The following is a 23,970-nucleotide window of genomic DNA, read 5'->3' as shown; positions in this document are numbered from 1 at the left end:
TCGATAACTTTACTGTTGGTAATCTAGTTTCTAGTGTATGGGATTAAAATTATTAAAATTTAATTTAACCAATTATTAATTTGATATAATAATGCTAAATATTATTATTTTTAAATTTATTTTTTACCATATTGTTTATATCCAGGTATATTAGTTAAACCCATATCTAATAATACATCATAATATCGATAATCATCTCTAAAGTATAGGTGATCTTTTAAATCTGAATTCAATAAAACAAATAAAAAATCAATTTAAAAATACAATTTCAAATTATTTACTAATTTTTTTTAGATAAATTATATTATTTTGCAAAAAAAATAAATTGTACTAACCATCAATATTTTTATCAACAGTTTTAGTAATAGTGTCTAAAGTATTTAAAATAAATTTTTTCATAGTTATTGATTCATAGTATTTATCAAATTTACAAGTTTTATCAGTTATTCTATATTTATTCATACAATAGTCTAAATGTGATGAATAATTTTTTTTAACTAATTTATCATAAATTAATTGATAGATAATATTATCAATAAAACACAAGAATATTCGTTGATTTTGTTTATATGAAACAATTAATGAAATATTTGTTTTTGTAAATTGTTTTAAATTTTCTAATAGTTTTGGTGTCTTTTGAATATCAATTACACTATTATTATTATTATTATTATTATTAGTAATATAATGGCCACAAAAATAGACATCATTATTATGATGACTAATAAAATATGAAATCCCAGCACCCGATTGTATGGATGTAATACCGGTTAAGTTGTAGACTAGTTTTGGCCGATAACTATACAAATAGTCCGAAACAATACCCAATTGATTTGTACTGTTGTCTCCCCAACTAAATACCTGTCCATTGTTTGTCAATGCAAACGACGAGTTATCAAAACAGTAAACAGATTTTATAATTAAAACATTGTCCGTAAATTCAATTTTTTCGGGTATAATGATTGGCCATTGTTTGGCATCACTGATAGCTAATTCATAGGTTATATCTCGGCTACCGATTTGTCCGTATTTATTAGTACCCCAACCATACACTTCATTATTATTATTGTTATTATGGGTCAACACTAGTGTATGATTTATACCACAACTGATATCAACAATAACTTTGTCAGCGATTTTGCTATTGATTTGTATAATCGATGGTCGCATATACACATCACTACTACAATTACCAACACCTAACTGACCCAATCTGTTATAACCGCAACTATATAAACAATGATCACTACTAACACATATAACAAATTGATAGCCATTTAAAAACTTAATTATCTTTTTATGTCTCAACTCTACAATCTCTTGCGGTTCACTCACATATTGGTTGTGTCCCAAACCCAGTGAACCGTATGTATTGGCACCTAAACCATAGACCCGGTCATCGTTAGTAACAAACAACATATTAATACCGAGTTTATCGTCAAACACGTAAAACCTATCGATATTTTTTATACAATTGTTTGAATTCATTTTGTTTTTTTTAAATTAATTAATTAATTAAGTAATTATTAATTATACAAATTCATTTATTCACCACTTTTCATATATATATATATATATATACAGTATATTAATACTTTATTGCTAATTATTTTTGTTATATGTTTAGTTATTTAATAATATTTTTAAATAATCAACATTTAATTATTAAGTATATATAAAAATTATATCTATGTTGTTATGGATAACTAGACTAAACTCAACAATTTATTGTCATAGATTTAAATTACTATTTTCTTATCTTAAATATTATGATTTAATATTTTCTAATATACTCTTAGTATTATAAATTGTAGTTTTTTTTTATTATCATCATTACAAGTGAAGTGAAGTATATAAATAATTAACTAAAAATATTTAGAATTTTATGTGTTTTAAATACAAATGTTATGTTATTATAACAACAAAAAAATAAATAAATCTAAAAAAATTACAAGAAATTTATGAATGTTTTACAATGATTTTATTGAATAATGTATTATAGAAATCATTTAATGACTAATTAAAAAATTGTATTATTAAAAATTTACTAATAAATACAAAAAAACAAAACAAAATAATTAGAAATATTCATAAAGTATTTGTCAAATTTTCCAATCAATTTGTATTATATATATACAGTAATATCAATATTTACAAATTTAAATATACGATAATTATAATAAATTTTAGCAATAATCATTTAATTAAAAACTATTTAATGAAAATAATAATAGTAATATAGAAAATGTAATTAATATTTACAAATTAATTTATATAAATCAAAATTTTACACATTATATTGAATGATATAATATTATCACAAAAAAATATCTGCACAATAATAATAATAATATAACAATTTCTGTTATCTATAATATAACAAAATATAATTATATAAACTATAATAATTATTAATCTATTAGTAATTATGATTATAATATCGAAAAGTTATATTATTTAAATATAATACAATGTAAATATGGTATTATTATTAGTATTATATTGTAATGTCAAATATAAATTACCGGTAATAAAAAAATGGAAAATATGAAAAATAATATTAAGTTAACAAATAATTTAGTAAATAAAAAAATCATAGAAAATATCAAAAAATAATTGAATATTTAAAAATTTCAATTACCGTAAACTACTAGACTATAAAAAATGCTATAATAGTGCAAAATAGTTGATTAAATTAATAAACACGAAAAAAATTGGTTCATAATTATTAATAACAATCAAATTATTAAAAAAATATATATTAAGCCATAAGTGGTTTTGTTTGATTAACGGCATCGACGGTAGCCGTAAATGGCTCGCCATTAACGCCACTAACTGTATGACCATCATTAGTGGGCTCAGAGAGCTCATGATAGTCACTGATTGTGGTCTTATGTGACACGTGTTTGTGTGTTCCGGTTTGACTGTCACTGTCTTTATCATTATTAACAGTTTTGTCGGAAATCTGGTCTGTTTGATGATGACTATTATTATTATTATCCCCGTTGTTGGCCACATGCGACTGGTTATGTAGTTTATCGTGTATGTGTTGAGCCAACGACATAACTGTTCTCAACTTTTCATCCGTTTCTGTCTTCCAATTGATTAGTTGAGTGTAGAACTGTTGCAATTGTTGAACAGTGTCCGACACGTGTGTCAATTGACGGGAATTCTGGTCAACTTTGACCGCATTCGCTGATCCGTTACCGTTGTTTTTCGTCGCAGCGTTTATTAAGTCCGAAATATTAGTGTGAATGGCATTCACGTCCACCTGAATGATATCTGTTCGCACTTTTTGCTCATTTTGCTGGTCTTTCATTGTCTTGACTTCGTTGTCATTAGTGGTTAATCGGGAGCCAAGATTTGCGACCACCTATTGATTCATAGATAATTAAATTTAATAACTAAAAAAATACAACAACAAAACAAACAAACATTTTGTAAATCTTGTAGCTCTTTAGGCAACTGTCGGATAGCGGGCGCCGCCTCCACAGAGTCAGATATTTTGCTTAACTGTTGTTTCATTAGTTTGACTTCTTCGGTCAGATTGGCAATACTATCAAAGGCCCGCAAGACGTCTGTCTTTATGGCACTTAAATTGGCGTCTAATCGCTGTAAATGCGAGTGTATTGAATGAAACTCTTGCGGTACACTATTACCACTAACCGACACTACATAACGTAAAGAAAGAAAGAAAGAAAGAAAGAGAGAGAGAGAGAGAGAGAGAGAACTTTTAGTCAAATTGGATATACAATACTATCATCTGAATGGGGGCTTACAGTCATTGATGGCGGTCTGCAATGAGTCGATGCGATCGTATAGTTTGGCAATGAATAGGACTGTAAAAGCAATGGTACAGAAGATCATCAAAATGAGCACAAATTTCATACAAATGGCCGGACACGAGCTCAGAGCTACCCGACTCTTGAGTGACAAATTAGAGTCAGTCGATCGGGACCTCCTATTTGTGTGTTATGGAGTACAACAAAAAATTTTTTTTAATAATAATTGAGATATTAATTTTTAATTTTATGTTATAATTATTGACAAACTTTTGTCGATATTAATAAAGATTTTTTTTAAATCAATATTTTTTTTGTGATAATAATTTAAGAGGAAAATTCATGTTTTAAAAAAAACAAATAGAGCTTAACGTTTAACTAATTAGATAACGTATACTATATTAAATATTTTGAATTATTAATTTATTTTATTTTCTAATTTAATCAATAAAATTATTATATAACATATATTGTATATATAAAATTATACCCCCCCCCCGATAGCTATAAATATCATAATTAGGTTATTTGTTTATTAATAAAAGTGTAAATTGTCACAAAACTAGTAATGAACTAATATAAAAATTTATCAGGATATAATAAAACAAAAAAAATATAATAAATATGACATAGATAACTTTATTTTTTAAAAAAATATATATTAACTAAATTATATTAAAAAATAAAGTAAAAAATAATTTAAAAATTTAATAAACAATTTAACTGTCAAATGAATCAATTATCTTAAATAAGTCATTAATAAAAAAAACCTAACACTTTTTGACTCCTGTTCCTAACCCAACTGTTCCCATCAATTACATCACATATCACTTCCCACTGTCTTTACAGATCTCAAACACTAACTAAACTAACAATCAATCAGTCAGTATTGTCACAATTGTAAGGTATTGTCTTGTCTTTGATCTGAAATCAAGGGTTAGATTACCTTTTTCTAGTAAATCTTGTCCTAACTTTCCGTTTCTGCATCGGTATGACAATGTCATCGGTGGACGAATCAGACGACGACATACCGATTGCCGACATCAGTCGTTGCTCTTTATTACTATTATCTCGGCTGTGATTATAGTTATTCATTGTTGATTGATTGTCGCAAACAACTGCTGATCCAGTGATCGAGTGATTAGTCAACAGTCCTATACTTTTGTGGTCATCACCGACGGTTGAGATGCCGTTTAGCGTGTGTGCTATCGATGGTGGCGGCTGTTGATGTCCACCAATGCCAGTACCGATCGGTCCCGAAGTAGTAGTGGTAGTGCTGTCCGATGCCAACCAATCGCTACCCAAAAGCGGATCCTTAAGTGACATGTGATTTGTCCGACTGATAGTACCCGATGAGGGGGTGTGGACTAAACGGATCAGTCGCTCAGTAATCGGCAGATTTTTTTTTTAGACCAACATTTAATTAATTAACAAATCATTTCATTATTATTATTATAATAATAAAAGTAAATGTGATTATAAATTATGCGACAAATAATTGAATCACTCATTCATTCATTTATTAAATCAATGATATTATTATAATATAAAATAATAGGTTTGTATTGTTTGTATTGAAATAATTGCTATATTTTTTTATATACACACTATTATTATAATACAATAATATTTAGGTTTAATTAATAATAATAATAGTTATTATTATTATAATTATCAAAACAGTACTGTTGTTATGCATATATAAAAAAAACATTGTTTATTGATTTATTTTTTATAATAATTTTAATAATAACATTATCTTTTTGAAATAAAAGTCAAACATTTACGTTATTTATGACAATTTCGTAGATTGTAAATTTACTGTATTTTTAGTGTAAAATTTTAAATTACGACATAAAAATGTTATATTAATATTTAAAAAACAATAGTATTATACAGTATTAATATGATATAAAAATAATAATAAATAAATAAAAATTATTTTTAATAAGAAAATAATATTTATTAGAAAACTTAATTTATTATTATTATTATATTTTTTTTAAATATTTACTAAATTAATTAACAATTAAAAATATTAATTAATAGCAAATTAAACTGTACTGTATTTGAAGCAAATATAAAAAATAAAACCCAATAAAATGTTTAAAATTATGGACAACGTTATTGATGTCCAGTCCCTCCCAATACAGTATTATCCCCACAGAGAGTGTGTCTCTGTTTTTTGGATTTCCTTTTCCTTTCTTTCGTTTCTAACACTTGTTTTACAATCCAAACGGTGTGTGTTTTAAGGACATCATTATCACCGGCAGACCATCCGATCATATATTAAAGCAATGGCAGTAAAAGTTAAGAAAGCAGTGAAACCAGTGACCAAAGGCAAAGGCAAACGAAAGAAGTTGCAACTGAAGTACACACTGGACTGTTCCCGACCCGTAGAGGACGGCATTATGAATGCACAGGACTTTGTATGTGTTTGTTTGTGGCGGCAGTGCCGCCGCTGCCGATAAACTGATCCCATTTTTTCCACCTCTTTCACTCGGATTTCAGTAATGCAGTGATCAGACTATCAGGTCTCTGGTGTGGTCTCAACACAATCGGGTAGCGATTTGATTGATTAGATGTTAGATAAATAATGTGACCACTTATTGATAGTGTTGTTTGCTTCCCGTTTGTGTGTGTGACCAGACAACTGATATGCCGATCACTTGCAATGCTGTGTCCATTCATTATCTTATTATTGATTATTATTGTAAACAATATCTGACCACAAAAATCGTGTAGACTTTCATATCATTGCCGATGATATGAGGAAAATGTTTTGCACGAAATGCAACAAAACTTTTTGTTGAATTTTTTTATTTTATTTTCATTGTCTTTCAAAAACCGATTGATTGGTTGGTTCGATCATTGGATCACTTCTTTAGGAGACCTATCTGAAGGAACGAATCAAAGTCAATGGCAAAACACAAAACTTGGGTAATCTGGTGACTGTCGAGCGAACCAAAGCCAAGATATTGGTTACATCTGACATACCATTCTCTAAACGTTACCTCAAGTACTTGACAAAGAAGTATCTGAAGAAGAATAATCTGCGCGATTGGCTTCGGGTTGTGTCCACTGCTAAGGATATCTATGAGTTGAGATACTTCCAGATCAACAACGAAGAGGAAGATGAAGACGAAGACAACGAGTAATTGATTGGATCTGTTGTTGTCTTAAATATTAAGAATAAAATGTCTTTTTTCGAATAATTTAATTGTATTTTTATTGATTGAATTTATTTTAATTAAATTATATAAAAGTTGTTTACCGTAAATGAAAATTTTGATTGATTAACACTTAACTATTGAAAGACAGAAACTGATAAAAAAGTTGAGAACAGTTGTGTCTTTGGTTCAACACATACACCATAAACTACATAACCAGTCGCATGTGGCCAACAACGGGGATAATAATAATAGTCATCATCAGACAGACCAGATTTACGACAAAACTGTGATAAAGATAGTGTCAGTCAAACCGGAAAACACAAACATAAGACCACTATCAGTGACTATCATGAGCTCTCTGAGCCCACTAATGATGGTCATACAGTTAGTGGCGTTAATGGCGAGCCATTTACGGCTACCGTCGATACCGTTAATAAAACAAAACCACTTTTTGTTGTCTTCTATTTCGTATTTTGAAAACCGATTGATTGGTTCGACTATTGGATCTATATTTAGGAGACCTATCTGAAGGAACGGATCAAAGTCAATGGCAAAACACAAAACTTGGATAATCTGGTGACCAAAACCAAGATATTGGTTACATCTGACATTCTCTAAAAGTTACCGCAAGTACTTGACTAAGAAGTATCTGAAGAAGAATAATCTGAGCGATTGACTTCGGGTTGTGTTTACAGCCAATGATATCTATGAGTTGAGATACTTCCAGATCAACAACAAAGACAAAGAGTAATTGATTGGATCTGTTAAGTGTGTTAAACATATTAAAAATAAAATGTTTTTTTCCGAATAATTTTAATATATTTTTATTGATTCATTTATTTTAATTTATTTATATAATACTGTATAATATAAAAGTTATTAAAATGAAAACAGTTGTTTTCCAAAAAAATATTTTAAGACAATTTAATTGATTGATTGATTTACTATTATTGATAATGTTTTATATATCAGGTTAAATGTAATATACCGGAAATGATTTTTTTTGTGTATATTAAGTATAATATAAAATGCATGTTTTGATTGATTGGTTATTACCGTAATATATTTGATAGGATTATTAGGACAGAGGATTTGTTAGGCACCAAACTTGAACAGTGCCCAAATGAGCACTGATACCAATAGTATAAACAGCACTAATGAACCCATACCACACCATACCATTCCTTGCCCATCAAATCTATTATCTGATTTACAAATTGTAAATTACAATTATTTTATAGGTATTAACGTTTGTATAATTATTATTAGTATTATTAACAGAAAAAAAATTAATTTAATATTTGACTTTAATTTTTGGTAATAATTTTGGTAATCTTAAAATCTAAGTTTAATATACAATTATTGTAAAATATTTTACCATTATATTGATTATTGGCATTAGCATGGTGATTTTGATTGCTGATAAATTGCTCCGATGATTTATCCATTTAATTTAGATATTAATTCAATTACAGATTACTAATTAGTTATATTTTTTTAGTATTCATTTAAATTAAATATTAATTATAATAAAAAAAACATTACTATAAGTATAATAGAATACTACTGTATTATTAACTTTATTTTATCATAAATACATACATAAACTTGGAAATTGGGTATTAATTTATGACTCTTAAACCATAATATAAATTAAATAAATATCTATAAATTACTTATATATATATACAGTATATATATTAAGTTAAGTACTCTAATCTAGAGTTAATTGTAAAAATATTGTTGTATATTTATATAATTTAATTTTGTATTATGTCCATATAAATATTATCATAAACAATTTACTATAATCCGTAATATAGTTTATTATAAAATTTTTTATAAAACATAAATAACAAACATTAATTATATTTTAATAATTTTAAAAAGACAAATATATAATTAATAAATTAGTGATAATTATAAAGCAATTATACATATTGTATTTTTTAAATAAAAATTATTTAAAATAACAATACATTTTTTTATATATTTTAATATTTAAAAATATGTTTTCTAGTTTTATGACAACTATTAAAATATTATAGAAGTTTGTTTTTTATTTGTTTGTTTGACTAAATTAATTGATACAACTTTATTTTGGATTATAGAAAATTGTTTTGATAATTTATTGACATAAACCAATAAATAACAAAATTCAATAATTTTTGTTATTTAGTTTAGTGAATATAATTGTTTTTTATTTATATGATGAATGTTTTATTTAATTTTATTACTGATAATAAAATTATAGATATAATATATCATTATATAAGATCATTATCTTGTATGACAACCCAGGAGTCGTCATCACTGACGACATTATTATCACTATTGTCGATAATAACAGGTTTTATAGAAATCGGTAATTGAATGCACGGACTATTGTCCAGAGCACTGGCCATCATTGCACTGATCGTAATAATGAGGGCCGAGTCTCGGTTCAAGTCGTCGACCAAACTGTTAATTTCGTCGACAGTCGGCGGCTGTTTATCCCAGTCTTTCATCAGTGTTACCACATCTATGAATGTGAACAACAGTCCCGAAGCTGCCGATGCCGACTTCAAGGCTAACATTCCGATAGTCGGCGCAGCCGTACGGGTGGCGGCCGCTATAGCGCTTAAACCTATTGAGAAATATATATATATATATCATAGTATAGACGAAATAGATAAGTAGTCTCAACACTTGTATATATATATACCGTGCGCTTTAATGGTCAACAATTGGCCGACACTGTAACCAGCTTTATGGACAACATCAACACTTTGGGCTAACTCTTTTGTTGTCTTCAAAGTGCGATACTCTTTAATAGCGTCGACCAATTTGACAGTATTGTCGCCAACCTTGCAGGCGGTCAACGATCCGTTGGCCACGTACTGCAAAAACTTTACAAGACTATCGTCATCGTCACCGACGGGTCGACTTTTGTCCTCCAATGAGTCGTAGCGATTGAGATCGACATCATAGTGGGACAACTCGTCGAACAGTCGATCAGCCGACACATTGCGATCGGTGGCCAACTCTCTGAGCTCGGCGTGCACTTCACGATTAAACCAGTAGTCATTGGCATCGGTACCGTAGACGGTCATCGCGCCAACAGCCGTACTGACGGCGCCGCCAAGCGTAACAATAGTGGACACACCGGCCGTAAACGGAGCCAGGCCTACACCAGCGGCCATTGCCAGAGCACCTGCACCGCCGATACCGGTGCCGAAACTTTTGGCAATATTGGTGTTGGACTTGTGGCTGATCGCACGGGCCAACAGTTGTCGACATCGGGTCAACAACAAGTCATTTTTTAGCCAAAACTCGTGCAGACAGTCATTTAGATCATCCAACTCAAGGAAAGGCTTGTTGTTAACACCGGGAGGTGTAGTAGTAGTTGTAGTAGTAGTGGTCATGTCTTATGTTTGGACGGATCAGTCATTTAATGAAAAGTTAAACTTAAATACAAAAACACAAAACAAAACAATAAATAAATAAAACGTAAATAAAAATCATATGATTTCATATGTTTTGTTGTTGTTGTTGTTGTCATAGTAACTGTCAATAAATATTTATAATGTTATTATACTGTATTAAAATTAATAGCAAAAATACTGTATTAGCAGCTATTGAACTAAAGTATTACAATTAATATTGTGCATGCTACTTTTAGTTTATTTTAAATAATTAATTTTTAATCGCTGTATTTGATAAAATTTATTTATATATATATATATAATTTTATATAATATATAATAATAATATAATATATATATTAGAAATTTTATCAGGTTTATTATGATAATTTAATTTTATTATTTTTATAAATGTTTTACAGAAGTTATAAATAATATTTTTTTATTTAATTATCATAGTTAGTTTTAAATGAATATAATTTGAATAATTATTTAAATTTAAACAAATAGTTAATTGCAATTATAAAAATTTCAATAAAAAATAATTTTAATTGATTATATTATTGTAATTTCTTATAATTATAAATTAATATTTAATTAAGTCTAAACAAAAATTGTATAATATTGTACAATTGTACAATATATACTAATAAAATATTTTATATACAAAAAATAACATAATTAAAATGTTAAACACTTTTAAAACTATAGTATATATATTTTTGACAATTGTTGATAAATGCATAGTTTACAATAAAATCTAACCTTGACAATTAATTTTTTTTATAAAAATAAATTAATAATTGACATTGTGCAAAATTGCTAATATATTTTCTAGAATCATACTGTAAAAATTATTAATATATTGTTTACGGGGCCCATTTAAATGATAATATTAATACTAATAATAAACTATTATGTGACTAGACAATTTTTTGTTGCACCTAATTATACAATTTTATAATTATTGTTAACATTAATATACTTTATATATTTTTAAAAATATATACTTAATTACCATTAATTTGTTATTTATCAATAAAAAAAACTTTATACATATATCAACAAATTAAAAAACATTAAACAAAAAATATAATAATTGTATCTCCATTAATATAAGTTATGAATTTTATTACACTATAAAAAAAGCAATAACAATTATTTTATAGTCAAATGTAGATTAATATTTATTAAAATGATTATTAGATCAACATTGCTTTACGTTAACCAAAAAAAAACTAATAACAATTAAATTTTATTACAAATAAAATTATATTTTTCTATTATAATAAAAAATGTTTCATTTTTAAAGCTAATTGATTAATAAACTATTTTAAAAAGCATAGAAAATCAATATTTTATACATATTAAAATTTTATAAAATATATATATAATATATAATATATAATTTAAAATAATGATAATATGATAAATTAAATTGGTAAACAAAACTATTAAAATCAAATAATTAAAAATATATATTTTATAACTGGCTAATTATAAGCAAAAATTTAGATACTATATAAATAAAGTAGTTTATAATTTTACCGAGTATAAAAAAATATATCGATATATAGCTATGTATTGTAAAGAAAAATAACAATTTTTTTTAGTCACAAAATAATATTCAATACTTTCAGATTTATATGTAAATTATTTATGTATTTAATTAAAATTATGTTTTTGTTAAATGACAGTAACCAGTATATAATCACGAATTCCTGAAAGGAATACGTATATGCATTCTATAAGTCGGTCTGTCTGTCTGTCGGTCTGTCTGTCTGTCCCACGAGGACATAGGTTCGAATCCACTATCCGCTACAATTTTTTTTTGAATTTTTTTTTGTTTTTTTTCTTATTTAAGTTTATTTTTTAGGAAATTGAAGAAAATGGTGTCCAAAAATTAATTTAAAAAATCGTTTGATACTCTACATAACTATAGTTGATTTTATTTTATCATACTGAATTTAATTTTTAATTATGATTAGGAATTCGTGTGGAAATGCTTTCTAGCATTCTCAACTGTTTTTGTTTTTAAAAAATTGAAAACATATGTGTATTAAAGAAATTAATAATATGTCTAAAATATTGAACGACCAGATAGTGATCAGTGGTATGAGTGGACGGTTTCCACTGTCCGACACTATTGACGAGTTTGCCGAAAATCTATACAATGGCACTGATATGATCAGTGATGACAACCCGCGTTGGCCTAAAGGTATATATATTTAGTATATTAGACATGTTTTTGAAAATAACTGTCCAATAAAAGAGAAAAATTTAAACTAATTTCTTGGTTTTTTTTGTAGGACTGTATGATATGAACTCACGAATGGGTAAACTGAAAACTTACGACAGGTTTGACATAACTTTTTTCGGTTTAATGGAAAAGATGTGTCACGAAATTGATCCACAATCTCGTCTACTATTAGAGGTAACCTACGAAGCCATCATCGATGCAGGTATTGTTTTTTTTGGGGCTATTATCGTAATTGTATCTAATTGTTTAAATTTTTGGTTAAATAGTATATTTTATATTATTGTTTATATAATATATATATATATATATACAATAAATAATTTAGTACATAATAAATATGAATATAATGATTAAAAATATTATCATTATCAACTATTATTTATTGATTTTATTACTAAATCAATTCATTATAAAGTTGACTTAATTTGAATGTTTGTTCAATAATTATTGTTTAGTATTTTACATGTACTTTAAAAAATCTAACATTAATTAAGTACAATAGTTGACAGTATTAGTCTTAAATGTAATTTTTAAAAGTAATAATAAATGTATTTTAACGTATTGATCAATGACTAATCTAAGCCAGTAGATTTTTATTATAAATATTATCATATATCGATACTGTAATACAGTAATTGTATAATATTTATGAACAAAATTAACAACTTTTATTAAACATTATAAAAATTATTGACAATTTATCCATTAAATAGGCATAAATCCCGATTCACTTCGCGGTACGCGAACCGGTGTTTACATAGGAGTTGCCAGCTATGCGGCCAGTGATGGATATGCAGAGGAACTACAACCGGATATCATTACACAAAAAGATTCAGTGTTTTTACAGACTATTGGCAATATGAAGGCATTGTATGCCAATCGGGTGTCTTTTGTGTTTGATTTTAAAGGTCCATCAATGATAGTGGACACGGCCTGTTCGTCCAGTTTAACGGCATTTAACTTAGCAATCAATGATCTCAGATTAGGTATTTTTTCAATGATGTTATTGTTATTAATATAACAGAAAATATATAATAGTTTTATCTATACAATCCTTCAGGTAATGTTGACTATGCTATCGTTGGCGGTACTCATATGACATTTGATCCGTACGTACTCCAAATGGCACAGGAATCTGGTGTTTGTTCGCCAACTGGACGCTCATCCGTAATGGATGAATGCGTCGACGGTATGGTCAAAGCAGATACTGTTGTGTCGCTTCTGCTTCAACTTAGACCCGGTGCCCGACGAGTGTACGCTAGAGTATTGACTTCGAGAGTCAATTGCGACGGCCGCAAGACTATCGGTATGTTTCATCCGTCGAGTGAAGAACAATGCAAACTAATGGTAATGGCCTACACTGAGGCTAATATAGATCCATTGAAACTGACATATTTTGAGGGACACTTGACTGGAACTAAGGTAAGTGATAAGCAAAATAAAGTGTTTTATATGTGAAGTATGTGACTGTCCTATAGGCTGGCGATCCCGAAGAAATTCGTTCAATTTTTAGGGCTTACTATGAAAAGCCAGACCGTCGTCAGCCGTTATTAGTGGGCAGTTTGAAAAGCAATATGGGTCACGCTGAGGGAGGTTCCGGTTTGGCCTCACTTATCAAAGTGTTGTTAGCTTTTGAAAATGAATGTATTCCCCGTAATATTAATCTAAACACATTAAGACATGAACTTAGACTATACTGTCCACCAATTAGTCCAGTGACTAGCAATATGCCTTACAAACCGGGTATAGTTTTTTAAAAATAGATAATCATTATATATTAAATAAGTTTTTTTTTATTTTGTTGAAGGAATGGCCGCTATTAACAACTTTGGTTTGGGTGGAGTTAATGCACACTTATTGGTTGAACCCAACTATAAAATTAGATCCACTACTGATGATGATTGTCTGTGTATAGCAGATACTATACCGAGAATAGTCAATATTTGCGGCCGAACTGAGGACTCGGTCACATATATTATGGATTTTATTGAACAAAATCCTGGAAAAATAACTAAAGATTTTTTGGCACTTTTGGGTGAAATTATGAAATACACGCCTAATATAAACTCATCCGGCTTTCCCTATAGAGGTAATATAATGTCTTAATTGCTGAGATATTTAAATAAATAATTTTTCAAAATATATAAATAAATATTATTTTCTATTATTTTATTAAGGATCACTTATTATCTCAAAATTGAGAGAAAACTGTAATGACATTAAATACAGTTATAAGAAGAGCATCAGTAGATATGTCAACAAAACACGCAAATCTTTGTGGATTGTGTTTCCCGGTTTGGGTGGCGAATGGCCAACAATGGCAAAGGCATTGATGTCTATACAAGTGTTTGCCGACAAAGTGGATGAATGCCATCAAATACTATCAAAAGACTTTAATGTTGACCTGAAATGGCTGATCCTATCGGACGATCCGCAGACAGTGTCGACAATGACCAATAAGTTTTGCTCGAAGACATCCATAGAGATTGCATTGTTTGAATTAATTAAATCATTAGACATTATACCAGACGGCATAATTGGCCACTCTTTCGGCGAGATTGCCTGTGCCTACGCAGACGGTTGCCTAACAACTCGAGAGGCTATGGCTGTGGCCTACTATAGGGGAGTCATAACTGCAAGTGATAGACTCATACCTAAAGGACTAATGGTTTTCGCTGCTGTTTCCAAATCAGAAGCTCAGAAGCTTTGTTCGGATGGCGTGTATGTGGTTTGCAATAATGCTAAAGATGTTATCATATTATCAGGTTTAGTATATTTGTAGAGTACATACAATATATGTTGAAAATTAAATTAATTTATAGGCCCCGTCAAAGAAATGCATGAAACCATTAATAGACTGGTAGATAGAAGCATATCTGTAAGACAATTGAATAGCAATGACATTCCCTATCACAGCAAATATTTGCAATCATCGGCACAGCCTATGATTGATGCAATAAAAAAATATCTACCTGAGCCGAAAATTAGATCAAATAAATGGTTGTCCACATCGTTGTTGACCGAACCTCGGGATGATGTGCTCAAGTATGCATCGGCCGAGTATTTTGTATACAATCTGTTAAATCCGGTCGAGTTTTACGAACGATTAAAACAAATACCTACCGATGCTGTTGTACTGGAGCTCAGTCCGCATCCTATATTCAACAAAATTATTGCCGAAACATTGGTTAATTCAACATATATATCGTTGCTTAAGAATGACAGGGAGGACAACAACTTAGACCGGTTTCTGACAGGTGTCAGCAAATTATATGAACTGGGATTCAATCCGTCCATTGAAATACTCTATCCGAAAGTCGAGTGGCCAGTAGCCCGACAAACGCCATCAATAGCATCGCTACACCGTTGGGATCATAGCGAACAATTCAAGCGACGTCTATATCCACTGACAAACTGTCGTTTGACGGCTTCCGATATGAATGTGACGGTTGATATCAATAGCAAAGACTGGGAATTTCTAGCCGATCACTGTATCGACGGTAATATTATATTTCCGGCCACCAATTATTTAATGCTCGCGTGGCGTCATTTGGCTGCCAGTGTCGGCAAATTATGGATTACCGTTCCCGTTGTGTTTGAAGACGTCCAGTTTCATCGGGCAACTTTTCTATCGGCTAATAGACCATCACATCTGAAAGTTAGATATTTTGCTGACACAGGTATATATATATATATATATATTAATTTATTTTTCAACTAAATTTGATTACTAAAAAATTGTTATCAAGGTGATTTTGTTATATTGGAAGACAACAATATTGCAGCTGTAGGTAAAATGTCGTCACCACCTAATAATACGGAGTTCCTTATGTGTCAGCATATGATTGCTGAAAAAAATAATCTTAAAGGGATTACAACCGATGAATATCTACTGGAAAGGGATGACATACGTAAGGAACTGCGTGTCAATGGTTACGACTTTGGATCATATTTTCGACGATTGAAATCAATTCGTACGAAAAATTTTCGACAATTTCTGTCTATTAACGAATGGGACGGAAATTTTGTCACATTCTTAGATTCGATGATACAGTCAATGCTTCTATCGGTACCAATACGTCAATTGATGGTACCTGTTATGGTTAGATCAGTCAAAATTGATCCGACAGTATTTTTTGATCAATTGAAACGATATCGTCGATCGGTTTCACCACCAAATAAACTAATTAATCCTATCGGTGATGAAAAACAAAATAAATTTAATCAAAATCTAGTTGACACTGATATAACTACTACCGAAAGACTGGATGAACGATTTCATAAATATCAGGCTGAAGTTCCCATTTATTATAATCGTGACATACCGGTGCTGGTCACCCATGGCATTGAAGTCTACGAGATTCGTACTTCGGCTGTATCGCGAAAAGTGGACACTCAATCAACGAGATTGGTATTGGATTCGTATGAATGGATGCCCAACACTGATGTTATGGCCATTGATGTCGACTATCGTAAAGAAATTCATAAATATATTGAGGCGAGTAATCACTAATTAAAATTATAAACTTTTATTTTATTATTACTATCATTATTATGTATTTATACATTGTAATACATAATTATTGTATTTATAATATTAATTATGTAAAACAAAAGTTTTGTTTTTACATAAATTAAATTTAATACTAAATGTCTAATATATTTATTTAAATATATAGGTTTGTAAATCATTGGCAGCTAAAGTAAAGCAAACAGTATTTAATGATATGAAATGCAATTTCAATTATCAACTTTTTGAAGACAATGTAATAAATGAGTATAAATCAGCTAATAATAGTAAAAATTGTTATACAATTTTACACATTTTGGATCAATTGCTGACTATTGTTAAAGATTATAATAATAATGACAACGATAGAAATATTGATACAATTAAAAACAATAATAAATTGATGACAATTGTTGCCGACATATATGCCGATCAGGAGGTTGATATCAATTGCGATATTATTAACAATATTGACAATAATGAACGCCTATTGAGGACAATGATTGACATGATTAGCGAAAATGTGATACCTGTCCATGAATTGAACGTCACTGAAATCAACTTAAACAACTCCGGTAGTAGTTATTTGATGGACAAAATAATGCCATTAATGGTTAACTTTAAACTGATACCCACTGATGTTAACTATCGGATTATTGTCAACAAATCAGGACAACAAACTACTGTTTCACCACTAGATATTGGTTACAAACACAACATTCAGGAATGGGATGTCAATGAAAGTATAGTTTTGTCTTCAAATCATTTAATTATACTGAGAGACAGCCACCAGATCTTGGATGACAGTAGTAGTGTTGTTGGCGGTGTCGAAAAATTTATACAAGATATGTACGACTCGATAGTCCCAAACGGTTTTTTATTGGCCATATTTCGTTATAAGTTAACCGAACCCGAAGTGGCCATTAAATCATTGATTAATCCGAAAAACAAGTGCTTAACAGACAAATATTTGACGGACAGAATCGATACGTTCCATAAAATTGCAGTTAAACTTGGATTTCGGTTTATTTGCTCCAAGTTTGACACTATTGGCACTCAGGCTATACTTTTCCGAAAATCTACTGATAAACCTACCGTTCCCAACAACGATAATATAGTATGGATTGCTGGACAACAACAGTATAATCTATGGTTTGATACATTAAAAAACAAGTTAAACAATATATCTGATGGCAAATTGGACACCATTTGGCTAATATCCACCAATAAGGACACAAATATAAACGGTTTATTGGGTTTTATAAATTGTCTGCGACTTGAGCCCAATGGACACTACTTTAAGTGTATTATTGATTATGACAACAACAACAACCTCGACGCTAATAATACAATTGATTTTACTGTTGAACCGTACGCTACAATATTAGCCAACAATATGGCTATAAATATTATACGCGACGGGAAAGTTGGTACATATAGACACTTTAGACTACCGAAATACTTTGACACAGTTATGAGTAATAACTATTTTCTCGATTATGGTCAACACAGTGTCGCTGAAATATCGGGGCTGACCTGGTATGACAGCAGTCATATTAGTTATCCAAAGGAACGTTACGATTTTAATAACAATAAATACACAAATGTTTCGGTCAATGTTTATTGTTCGGGCCTTGTCTTTAGGGATGTCATGTTAGCTTCCGGTTTGTAATAAATATTTAAAAAACTAATATTGTTTGACTAAAACTATCTGTAATTATCATTAGGTAGTATAACAGCTCCTATAGATATCCTGAACAGCAATATGAACAGTGATCTCGGCTGTGAATTTGCTGGCAGACGAGTGGACACTGGGGAACGTGTTATGGGAGTCGGTATGGGATGTATTGCATCGGTTGTTAATACTTTTTCAAACAATATTACCCCAATACCCGAGCACTGGTCAATGGAAGAGGCGGCCACTGTTGTGGCCAATTATTCAACACTATATTATGGTCTTATACTTAAGGGTAATCTACAAAAAGGTAAACTAATTGTTGTAAAATATCAATTATTGTATATTGATATCACATATTAAATAGTGATTATATAAAACTTTATTTTTAGGTGAAAAAGTATTGATTCATTCGGGAACCGGTGGAATTGGACAGTCGGCTATTAATATATGTAGACACTATAATTGTGATATATATACAACTGTAGGAACTAAAGAAAAACGACAGTTTCTTATTAAAGAATACGGATTATCTGATAATAAGATATTCAGTTCGCGGGACACACTGTTTAAACTGAAAATACTTGAGTTGACTGAAGGAAAGGGAGTAGACATTTGTATTAACTCATTGGCCGGCGATAAACTGGATGCCAGTTATCAGTGTATGGCAAATGGGGGCCGATTTTTGGAGTTAGGAAAAGTAGATATGATTCAAAACAAACGCTTAGGTATGTTTGACTTTTTACGTGACATCAGTTTTATTGGTGTGGCAATGGATAAGAAAGTGGATCTAATGCCCAAGTTTTTCCAATGGATGCATCAAAACTCTGGTTTCGATGGTTGTGTCAAACCTATAACAAAAACAGTGTTTACACATACTGAAGCCGTACAGGCATTTCGATATATGACAACTGGCAAACATATCGGCAAAATTGTAATTAAGTTTCGTAAGGAAGAAGATTATAGAGAACCGATAACTATAGTAAAACCCTCACCCGATATGTTGGTCATCAGGAAAACCTATTTCAATGCCGACAAGTGTTATATAATAACTGGTGGTTTGGGTGGCTTTGGCTTAGAGCTTATACATTGGATGATTAAAAAGGGCGCTAAAAAGTTTGTATTGACCTCCCGTTCCGGAGTTAAAACAAATTATCAGAAATATGTTATCAATCGTTTATTATTGTTTGGACAACACATACGAGCTCTCGAGGTTAATATAGTTGTGTCGACAGCAAATGGTAAGACCATTGATGGCAGTCGACAACTACTCTTTGAAGCGGAACAGTTGGGTCCCATCGGTGGTGTCTTTCATTTGGCTCTTGAGCTCAATGATTGTCTGTTGCAAAACTCAAAATCACTGGAAAAATATCAGTTGGCTATTGACACCAAATATTTATTGTTTGAGCATTTGGATCAACTGACCCGTGCGTTGTCATATAAATTGGATTATTTTGTTGTATTTTCATCTGTCGCTTGTGGTAAGGGTAATGCCGGCCAAACCAACTACGGTATGGGAAATGCTTTGTGCGAACGTATTTGCGAACAACGAAACCGCGATGGTCTACATGGACTGGCCATACAGTACGGACCTATTGGCGATGTTGGCGCTGTCGTCAATATGGAAAGTTATGTCAAACATTTGGCAAATATGCAAATGCAACGAATCAACTCGTGTTGTCACGTATTGGATAAATTGCTTCAAACCAGACAACCAATTGTTACATCATATGTATGTTTTGTATCAATAAATTTTATTAATACTTTATTTATTTATTTATTATATTTATTGCAAACTACAGGTAATAAATACATGTAACAAAAATTTGAACACAAAAGAAGATCGTGTTATCGGCAAACTATGGCGCGCACTGGGCATAGATCCTGACACCACACCCGACAACATGTCTTTGGGAGAGATTGGTATGGAATCTATGTTTGTCATTGAACTGCAACAGGAACTCCAAACCCGATACGGAAGTCAACTGAATGTCCAACAAATAAAACGAATCACTGTTAAAATGTTGAAAGATTACGATACCGACAATAATAATATCATCAGTCAGTATATGGATCAGTTGAGATCATGTAAATCACACCTACTATGCTATCGATTCCAATTACCTACCGATGCATGGGTTAGGCTTAACAATAGCACTCAAGGAAAGCCAGTTTATTTAATGCCGCCACCAGAATGTAATTTTGCCGCATTTGAACAATGGTCTCATAAAGTTAACCGACCAGTTATTGGTCTCAATTGGACCCGACATATGTATCAACCTTCGTCTGCAATGAAAGTGGTTTTTGAATATTACATAAATTTGATGCAAAATTTAGAGCCTAACGGAAACTATGATGTTGTGGGCTATTTGGACGGCGCATACATCGCAGCTCAGTTGGTTCGTAAAGGAAAAGCCGATAGAGCTTTGATTGTCGATATGTTTAACGAAAACGGTTTAAAAGTTGACGAACAGGTGCTTAACAACAACAACAATAATGATATTTTAAATATAATTATTGACTACTATTTTAATGACATACCCGAGTGTTACTATAATAAACTGCAAATTGATTTGAAAGATATTGGCGATGATCTGAGTAAACAAATCAAACGATTGATCGACGAACTAAAAGAGTTGGCCGGACGACAATTGGTCACTACCGATTCCGACCAAATATTAACTATTTTTGCCAAACGACTGTCCATGTTGTTGACCTACTTGAAGGACAAGCGTAATAAGTTTGGCACTAATTTAGATGAACGAGTAGACAAAATGTGGGCTAAAACTATTGGTAAAATAGTGTTTCTCAGTTCAAACACCGGCGACAGTGAAACTAATTTGTCTACAAATGATGGACACAAAAGTTTTATCCGTGACATGTATTTGTTGCCAAATTCAAGTGTTAGTTGATATTTATGTATTAATAGTAATAATAATAATAATAATACTAAAATTCTAGATATTATTGCCTGAATTATATTATATTGTATTAACTTTTATTTTCTAAAATATTTTAATTTGTTTTTAATTTATTTATTTGTTTTTTGTTGTTTAGAAATTGTTTACCGAAGTACCGATAGTGGACAATGCAGACAATACTCTCACTAAATATAAATTAAATGATGTTATTCAGCATAAAATTATGGAAATACTTAATAATACATAATTAAAAAAAATATCTGATAAAATTTAATATAAATACTTAAATATAATTGTATACTGATTTAATTTATAATTTTTATAAAAATGAGTTTAATAAAAAAATAACCATTACTATTAAACTATATTTATATAAATATATATATGATATATTTAATACTGTATATTATATACTAGTATATTAATTGTTAAAATATTTATTATAATAAATATTGTAAAGTTTAATAAAAAATATAGTTTTAGCACACATTTATAATTAAAAAAATTTCGGCTAAATATAACCAAATAACAAAATTCTTGCATTTTTTTGAATATTCAAAACTTATATATATATTGTAATCAAACATTAATTTATATAAAATATACAATTCTATATATTAGTAATTAATATAACAAAAAAATTTATTAAATAATAAAAATTTTAAACTTTTATTTTTATAAAATAAACATATGATAATGATAATGAGTTTATTAATAAACGATTTAATAAGCATAAGTAATAATTTTTGTAAAACAAAAAATCTAAAATAAACCAAATCTTGAATTATATTTATATTTTACAAAATTGCTAACTAATTGTTAATTAATAAGGAAACAAACAAATTAAAACAAAATAATAATAAAATGATTACTACAGGAAAAATAATGTACTAATACTTAATAATAATAATAATTGTCTTATAAATTGGTAAATATATTGATAAACGACGGAAGCATCGATCGCGAGGAACTGGACTTTCCTTTACGTGATGTACTCTTTGATGTCGATGTCGTCGTCGTCGTCGCCGCCGTTGTCCTACTGTTTCTCAATTGTCGACATTTGGCACTTCCGTCGTCATATTCACCGCACAGTAAGTCCAGTGCATCGTTTGAATAGCCATTGATTAGATTCAATATGGCGTCAATCGACTCTTTCGGACAACGATTGGTGTCCACTGATGTAAACGATTTTCTTATACAATCTTTGAAGTGCCAAAAATTGCTTATCATTGAGATTATCAAAGTTATTTGAGGGACAGTCGGGGGGGGGGGTTATACACAACAATAACAAAAATTATATTACAAATCAATTTATATTATAAATCAGTTATTATTAATAATTACCAACAAAAATACGGTATCTTTTTATCCTTGTCCTCTGTTTCCGTACGTCTAAGATCACCGACAAACACATCCATACACTTGTGTTTGTCTTCAATGTTGATATTACCACACTTTGAGTGCTTCAAAAAGGTCCGTTTGGTTGCATCGGTACTGCACATGGGTTTGTTAGCTTTGGTAACACCTGATACCAACATATTGGTTATCGTACGGGCCATACGTGATAAACATTGCCGTGAATAGCGTTTCACACAATCGTTTAGCTCAGTAATATTTCTGAACAACAGTTAATTATATGTATCAAAAAAAACAAAAAAAAATAATTTTCATAATTTTCTATAATCAATAAACTTGAAAAAATTAAATCAGAAATAATATATATATATATGTACAGATAATGCCAATTAAAAGTTTAAATTTGAGTAATATAGTGTACAGTTAACTTTACGCTAAGCAAGGTAACTTGATATACAGTTAACTAATATTAGGTAAGTTATATAAAGTACCCTGGCTAAAGTATTACATATTACTCAAATTTAAACACTTTTAAGTGGCATAAACTGTATAAATTTATATATACTATAAAATTATTAAATAAAATTATATATAAAAATAGTAAAAAAAATTATATATAATTAATTTAACTCTATATATATAATCATAATAAATATAAATTAATAATATAATGAATGCAAACTTGCAATATCCGTTCATTTCATCTATAGTTTCGCGAAATCGTTGACTCCGGTCGCCAATCATCAGCATCTGTGCCATACAGATATCGGCTTTAGTGGCGTCTCTGTCGACACACTTTTTGCCGTCAATTTCTGGCACTAAATAAACAAACAAAAAATTACATTAATATTATATTAAATATTTTTTTTAAAGAAAATGTATTTTAATG

The 23,970-nt window shown here is 29.7% G+C and overlaps 5 protein-coding genes across 5 annotated transcripts; 2 read left to right on the top strand and 3 right to left on the bottom strand.

The window, feature by feature from the left end:
* Positions 1–2,727: 2,727 nt before the first annotated feature.
* Positions 2,728–5,273, bottom strand: LOC128958302 (uncharacterized). Its single transcript, XM_054304119.1, has 4 exons — positions 4,729–5,273; positions 3,780–3,961; positions 3,436–3,671; positions 2,728–3,373 (listed from the first exon to the last, which is right to left on the bottom strand). The coding sequence occupies exons 1-4, from the start codon at positions 5,106–5,108 to the stop codon at positions 2,762–2,764; spliced, it is 1,410 nt and encodes a 469-aa protein (XP_054160094.1). The 5' UTR covers positions 5,109–5,273; the 3' UTR covers positions 2,728–2,761.
* A 660-nt stretch (positions 5,274–5,933) lies between these two features.
* Positions 5,934–7,055, top strand: LOC128958760 (60S ribosomal protein L22-like). Its single transcript, XM_054304681.1, has 2 exons — positions 5,934–6,211; positions 6,671–7,055. Exons 1-2 carry the CDS (start codon positions 6,080–6,082, stop codon positions 6,938–6,940), a joined length of 402 nt encoding a protein of 133 aa, XP_054160656.1. The 5' UTR covers positions 5,934–6,079; the 3' UTR covers positions 6,941–7,055.
* Positions 7,056–9,222: 2,167 nt separating this feature from the next.
* On the bottom strand, positions 9,223–10,425 carry LOC128958292 (uncharacterized). Its single transcript, XM_054304107.1, has 2 exons — positions 9,660–10,425; positions 9,223–9,581 (listed from the first exon to the last, which is right to left on the bottom strand). The coding sequence occupies exons 1-2, from the start codon at positions 10,357–10,359 to the stop codon at positions 9,223–9,225; spliced, it is 1,059 nt and encodes a 352-aa protein (XP_054160082.1). The 5' UTR covers positions 10,360–10,425.
* A 2,010-nt stretch (positions 10,426–12,435) lies between these two features.
* On the top strand, positions 12,436–21,972 carry LOC128958291 (fatty acid synthase-like). Its single transcript, XM_054304106.1, has 14 exons — positions 12,436–12,577; positions 12,669–12,821; positions 13,333–13,605; positions 13,680–14,041; positions 14,098–14,362; positions 14,427–14,708; positions 14,797–15,384; positions 15,442–16,299; positions 16,369–17,117; positions 17,299–18,793; positions 18,857–19,114; positions 19,197–20,536; positions 20,607–21,707; positions 21,862–21,972. Exons 1-14 carry the CDS (start codon positions 12,436–12,438, stop codon positions 21,970–21,972), a joined length of 7,977 nt encoding a protein of 2,658 aa, XP_054160081.1.
* Positions 21,973–22,621: 649 nt separating this feature from the next.
* Positions 22,622–23,296, bottom strand: LOC128958561 (uncharacterized). Its single transcript, XM_054304439.1, has 2 exons — positions 23,070–23,296; positions 22,622–22,947 (listed from the first exon to the last, which is right to left on the bottom strand). The coding sequence occupies exons 1-2, from the start codon at positions 23,282–23,284 to the stop codon at positions 22,644–22,646; spliced, it is 519 nt and encodes a 172-aa protein (XP_054160414.1). The 5' UTR covers positions 23,285–23,296; the 3' UTR covers positions 22,622–22,643.
* Positions 23,297–23,970: the final 674 nt, after the last annotated feature.

The sequence above is a fragment of the Oppia nitens genome, unplaced genomic scaffold (assembly GCF_028296485.1).
Source record: "Oppia nitens isolate AA-2021 unplaced genomic scaffold, nextdenovo-longstitch-racon4-pilon3 scaffold3_pilon_pilon_pilon, whole genome shotgun sequence".
NCBI lineage: Eukaryota > Metazoa > Arthropoda > Arachnida > Sarcoptiformes > Oppiidae > Oppia > Oppia nitens.
Note: the sequence above shows the minus strand (reverse complement) of the source record. Positions and strands in the feature narration are given on the sequence as shown.